Source organism: Terrapene carolina, unplaced genomic scaffold (assembly GCF_002925995.2).
Source record: "Terrapene carolina triunguis isolate 2854851 unplaced genomic scaffold, T_m_triunguis-2.0 Scaffold48611, whole genome shotgun sequence".
NCBI classification, from domain to species: domain Eukaryota; kingdom Metazoa; phylum Chordata; order Testudines; family Emydidae; genus Terrapene; species Terrapene triunguis.
Window position 1 is genome coordinate 1 of NW_020712962.1, and position 5,910 is coordinate 5,910.

A 5,910-nucleotide genomic window follows, 5' to 3' on the forward strand; every position below is an offset into this window, starting at 1 on the left:
GAGAAGCCGACGGGACCAGAGGGGAAGCAGGTGGTCCTGTGGTCTGTTGCGGCTGCCCTGCCCCCTCGCTGCCTGGCCCCTGCGTGCTGCCAGCTGGAGGGCAGCCAGGCCTCCTGGAGGGGAGGGGCGCTTGGGGGCAGTGGCCATTCCAGCCCTGCAGGGCCCAGCAGGCTGCCTGGGTGGGGGCCGCGGCCTGGCGCGACCAGGGGACGTGCGCAGGGGGAATCTTCCTGCTCCCAGGCAGCCTGGGGCAGGGCCGGTGCCCCCTGCTGATCCTGCCATCCCAGGGGCCCCTCCCCACCCCGCTGCGCTGATCCTGGCCTGGCCTGGCCCAGGGCTGGGGTGCTGGGCTCCGTCCCTGGCTCTGCTGCTAGCCCCCTGGGGTGCATTCCTTCCCTGCTCTGTGCCTGTCCCCAGCGTCAGGGTCAGGGAGGTCGTGGGCACTGGGGGTTACCTGTACCCAGCCTCCAGGCGCCCCCCTAGTGCCCAGCCCCTCCTCCAGACATGGGCTCCCACCCTGGCAGGTTGGTCCTCTGTCTGCTCTCCTGAACCTTCCTGGCCGCCCCGCCCAGCCCAGCTCTTGGGCAGCCAGCGCCTAGGGGCAGGGCCCGCCTCGGTGCCCCACACAGCTCCAGGGCTGGGGGTCCCTGGGAGGCGGGTTAACCCTGGCATCTGGTGAGACAAGATTCCACTGCCAGGGGGCACGTGCCCGACCGAGTGCCGGGGTTGTGCCCAGAGGACCCCAGAGCGCGGCAGGGAGCTGCTTAGAGCAGCCGTTGACCCTTGTCCCGACCCTCCTCATTCCCGGTGTCACGGAGTGAGGGGGAGTCAGGGCCCTGCACCCCCCACTTCCTGCGATTTCCCCGGGACTCTCAGCCAGCCAGTAACACAACGGTTTGTTGGACGACAGGAACACAGTCAAAGCAGAGCTTGTAGGTACAGAGAACAGGACCCCTCAGTCAGGTCCATCTTGGGGGGTGGGGAGCCCAGACCCAGGTTCTGGGCCTCCCCCCCCCCCCGTCTCCCTGGCCAGCTCCAAACTGAAACCCCTTCTTGCTCCCTCCCCCAGCCACCCCTCCAGCCTTTGTCCAGTTTCCTGGGCAGATGGTGTCACCTGGCCCCAACCCCCACCTGGGCTCAGGTTACGCAGGGCAGCCGCCATCATTACGTGCTCAGGTATCATCCCTCAGTGACGTCACCCCCTTATTTCCCATCCCCATCTCGTACTGGTGCAGCACCCCAGGGAAACTGAGGCACGCCCCGTGTTAGCAGAAGAGAGTAAACTAGTAAAACTCCCAGGCCCCATTCCCAGGTTAACACTCCCCAGTCCCTTCTCCGTCATCACACCCGCCTAACCCACCTGTCTCTTCTGCAGGGCCCTGCTGGAGGAGGAGTGCCGGGCCCTGGAGAGACACATCTACCACCTCCAGGTAGGACCCCTGGGATGGCGGGATCAGCAGGGGGCACCGGCCCCGCCCCGGGCTGCCTAGGAGCAGAGAGTATCAGGGGGTAGCCGTGTTAGTCTGTATCTACAAAAACAACAAGGAGTCTGGTGGCACCTTAAAGACTAACAGATTTATTTGGGCATAAGCTTTCGTGGGTAAAAACCAAACTGCATCTGAAGAAGTGAGGTTTTTACCCACGAAAGCTTATGCCCAAATAAATCTGTTAGTCTTTAAGGTGCCACCGGACTCCTTGTTGTTTTTCTAGGAGCAGAGAGTCGCCCCGCCCCGAGCCACCCTGCGCACCTCACCAGGCGGGTGACTGTCTCTGGTCGCGCCAGGCCGGGGCCCCCACCGGGGCAGCCTGTTGGGCCCTGCAGGGATGGACTTGCCCTGCCCCCAGGGCTGGTGTGTGCAGGGGAAGGGCTGCTAGCAGGCGCCGTGCCTGGCGCTGAGCTGTGGGATCGCCTGGCGAGCAGAGTCCAAGGGAGCCCTGTGGGGGAAGGGGGAGTGGCCCCATTCTAAGGGTCAGGAGCCAGGCCCCGGGCCGGGCCCTCGGCTCAGACGCTTCAGCCCTGCCCTTGGCAGCTCCTCTCCTCTCCTCTCTTCTGTGGGGCGCTGGCTGTGAGGTCCCGCAGGTTTCCTCTGTTAGAACAAGGGGCCCCTTGGCAGGAGCCGGGGGGATCGTGGCCTTTCCAGGCCTCTCCAGGTACCCGTGCCAAGGCTGCCTTGGGCAGGCCCTGGCTCACAGCCCTTCCTGGGTGGGCCGCTCTTCTCCCATGGGCACTGGGCAGGAAGAGTGGGTCACTCACCAGGGCCCATTGCTCTTGGAGGGTCCTGTGCACACAGCTACTGACGCGGCCGGGCCGGGCGAGTGGCCCCGAGGGGCCCGGCTGTCTGCAGGCACTGCTCCCAAAAGCTGGAGAGTGCTGCTGTGGGTCGGTGACTCCTCCCAGCCTGGCTGAGGGCCGGGCCCAGGCCTTGGCCAGCTCCCATCCCCTCCTGGCTGCAGGCGGGAGCCGGAGAGACGCTCCAGGGCAGCGGGTGGGTCCAGCTCCCAGCACCTCCCGGAGCAGGGCAGGCTCCCGCCAGCCGGGGGCAGTGAGGGGAAGGGTCCTCAGAAGGGTCCGTGCTGCCCGCAGGGGGTCCCTATGCTGGCACTGCAGGGCACCGAGCCCCAGCATGTCCTGCGGGAGCTCGGCTGGTCCCTTTCGGCCATGGGTGGCACCTGGGTGGTGCTGTTGGATTGCCCCGGGCTGGTGCAGGTGGGGGGGTCTCTTGCGGGGTCCCTGAAGGTGCAGTGGCGGGCACCTGCCGTCGCTGCCCCCCGGAGTGGCTGGGCCGTGGGCTGAGCTGAGACCTCGGGAGGTGGGGGTCTCTGGGGCCTTCGCACCGGCTGCGCTGAGAGAGGGGGCAGCTTCTTGCAGATCTCCGCAGGCCCGGACCCAGGGCCTGCCTGGTCCTGCCAGCCCCGCAGGGCACAGCCATGGCCCCTGGCACTGCAGGGGCTGGGAGATCCCCAGGTGCCTGGACCAGCACAGGGGGTGGCCCAGTCCCGGGCAGCCCTCCCTAACAGCAGCTCTCAGAGCAGTCCCTGCAGGAGGGGTTGGGGCGGGGGGCTACTGGAGCGTGGGCTACTGGGTAGAGGTGGGGGGGAGGCTGTGAGCCAGGACTCCTGGGTTCTATCCCCGGCTCTGGGACGGGAATGGGGTCTAGTGGGTTAGAGCAGGGGGGGCTGGGAGCCAGGACTCCTGGGTTCTGTGGCTCTGTGCTGGGGAGGGGTTTGTGGCCAAGTGAAGCGGCAGCGCCCTCTGCTGGGGGCCGGCGGCCTCGGCCGTGGCCTGGTTGGGTTCTGGGTTTCCCAGTGCAGCGTGCGCTGGTGAAATATTTCACGGGGCCTTTTCCGGGCAGTGCCATGGTGAGGGACCAGCGCCAGCCCCCGCGGGACAGTCCGGCCCCTGGAGGCGCTCAGTGCAGGGGCGGCTGTTGCAGGCCCTCCCGGAGTGGGTGTCCATCGGTGGGGGTGGGAGGGGCCCTGCCCTGCTCTGAGAGACCCTACAATAACAAACATGCCCCCCCACCCCAGGGGCAATGGGGCAGGCCGAGCTCTGACTCTCTCCCCCTCTCCCCAGCGCTGCCTGGAGGAGGAACACCGGGCCGCCACGGTGCCAGTGCAGCCGGCGCAGGAGCCAACGATGGCTGGTAAGGGACCCGCCCGACCTCTCCCAGGAGGGCCCGTGCAGGGAGCACACAGCCAGTGCCCCGGCCCAGCCTCCCCGCCACGTCCCCAGCATGGAGATGCAGCTGGCTCTGGGGAGGGGTGCGGGGGTGTTTAACAGCCACACAGGGACAATGCCAGTAGTGCAGGGCAGCCAGGAGCAGGCTGAGCCGGTGGCACTGAGGGAGGTGAGCTCACTCTGCACCCCTCGGGGAGTGCTCTGCCTCTCACCAGCGCTTCCCTTCCGTGCAGAGCTGCAGGAGCAGAGACGAGCCATGGAGCGGGACCTGCAGCTGGGCCAGTTGGACGCCAGGCCTGGCCTCTCCCAGGAGGTCCAGCGCCCTGAGCCTGCGGCCCCCCGACAGCCCAGGTAACCCCCTTTGAAGAAATTGGCCAGGGGGACCCCTGCGTACCAGCAAATACAAGCCCCTCAGGCTTGGGACTGAGGGGCACTGGCAGGGCTGTGTGTGTGGGGCTGAGAGGGGGCCCCAGGGATGGGGTGGGCTGGGCTGTGGGTCAGATCGCGGGGCACCGGCAGGGCTACAGGGACCCCAGGGGGCAGTGGGTTGGAGTTAGGGGCACTGGCAGGGCTGCAGGGGGCAGGCTGGGACCCCGGGAGGCAGCGGGTCAGAGTGAGGGGAGCAGGCTGGGACCCCTGGGGGGCAGCGGGTCGGAGTGAGGGGAGCAGGCTGGGACCCCTGGGTGGCAGGTCGGAGTGAGGGGAGCAGGCTGGGACCCCAGAGGGCTCCGGGGAGGAGTGAGGGGCACCGGGAGGGCTGCAGGGGGCAGGCTGGGACCCCCCGGGGGCAGCGGGTCGGAGTGAGGGACGTAGGCAGTGCTGGTTGCAGAGGGGCCCATTGCTGGATTATCGCAGGCCCTTGGGCTATCACTGCAGGCTGGGGCGGTGCCAGGGCTTTAGCCTGTCTCAGGCTTGGGATGTGGGGCGGGGCAGGGCGGGGTGGATGGTGCTACGTCCCGGCCGGGCTCTGCTGATGGCACTGTCTCCCTGTCTGCAGCTGCCCCGTCAGCGTGTCCCCCCGCCTGGCACCAGCCGCTCCGTCCCTGTCGGGCCGCAGAGAACCAGCACCGCGAGCCCCGGGCACTGCGTTGGGCCGAGTGCCCCCCGACAGGGGCATCTGTTCTCTGGGCGGCCTGGCTGGGGAGCTCCATGGAGGGGCTGCGACGCCCGGCTGGGCCCCTGGCCAAGGACAGATGGACAGTGATGCTGAGCAACGGGACCTGGCCACGCCATCACCCCGGGGAGCTGGGGTCCCTCCTGCAAGCCCAGCCTGCAGCCGCCTGGTGCCCCCGCCAGCAGCACCAGGGCCCAGCCTGGCCTTCCTCCCCTCGCCACCCCTAGAGCAGCGCCCGCCCCTGCGCCCCCTCTCCGGCCGCCGCCTCAGGCTGCTGGGCTGCCCGGGGCCCAGCTAGTGCGGGGAGCCTCGCCCGCCCGCCCTGAGGCACGGGGAGGGGAGCCTGGGGCAGGCTGGACGGGGAGGGGGTCCTGCCCCATCTCCCCACAGCTCCAGCACTGGCTCCTGCCCTGCTGGGTCCCTGTGTCCCCGGCTCGGCCTTGCTCTGCCCTGGAGGCACCCCACCTGCCGGGGCATTGCCCCCATCCGGTATCCGCCCCCTCCGCATCTCGGGGGGCAGCTCCTGAGCTGAGCACTGGGCCCGGCCTGCAGCGCCCCCTCCTGGCTGCCCCCTGCCATGGTGCGTGGGGAGCTGTGCAGGGTGCACTGGCCTAGTGCTCAGGTGGGGGTGAGGGGCAGTGGGGGGTGGGAAGCTGCCTGGGGCCTGGGCACTTCTCAGTGCTCCTGCCTCTGGGGGGGATAGGCCCTTGGTGCTGGGTCTCCTGCCCCCAGGCTGGCCCTGTGCCCTCTCTGTGGGGCCCCCTGCCCTCTCCCACCCTGGGCAGGACCCACACAGCTGCCCACCGGCATGGGGCTAGGAGCTGGGACCTGCCGGGTGCCTGTGCCCAGCGTCAGTGAGTTGTGGGGCAGGGCCTGGGATCGGGGCCTGAGGACCCGTCAATCTCCCGGCTGCACTGGGCCAGGCCTGGGCGGGCAGTGCCGTGGGGGCAGGGTACCAGGGTCTCTCACGCGTGCCCCCCCCCCCCGCCCCCAGAAAAGCAGCCGGCACACGGACGCAGGAATATAAATTTCATTAAAATCTATCAGACTTTAAAACTCTACACGGGGCGTCTCCGGTGCGGGCGGCGCGGCCCAGGCCCCAGCACCGTAGCGCTAA

At 68.8% G+C, this 5,910-nt stretch overlaps 1 protein-coding gene across 1 annotated transcript; it reads left to right on the top strand.

Annotated features, from left to right (window-relative positions):
* Positions 1 to 1,359: 1,359 nt before the first annotated feature.
* LOC113405686 (proline rich transmembrane protein 1B-like) lies at positions 1,360 to 5,091 on the top strand. The gene is made up of 4 exons (XM_026646917.1): positions 1,360 to 1,430; positions 3,575 to 3,644; positions 3,913 to 4,030; positions 4,677 to 5,091. Exons 2-4 carry the CDS (start codon positions 3,638 to 3,640, stop codon positions 5,089 to 5,091), a joined length of 540 nt encoding a protein of 179 aa, XP_026502702.1. The 5' UTR covers positions 1,360 to 1,430; positions 3,575 to 3,637.
* The last annotated feature ends 819 nt before the right edge of the window (positions 5,092 to 5,910 follow it).

Excerpts from the sequence above, each read along its gene's own strand:
- LOC113405686 (XM_026646917.1), top strand. Across the intron at positions 4,031-4,676 it reads GCGGCCCCCCGACAGCCCAG|CTGCCCCGTCAGCGTGTCCC; the intron begins GTAACCCCCTTT and ends CCCTGTCTGCAG.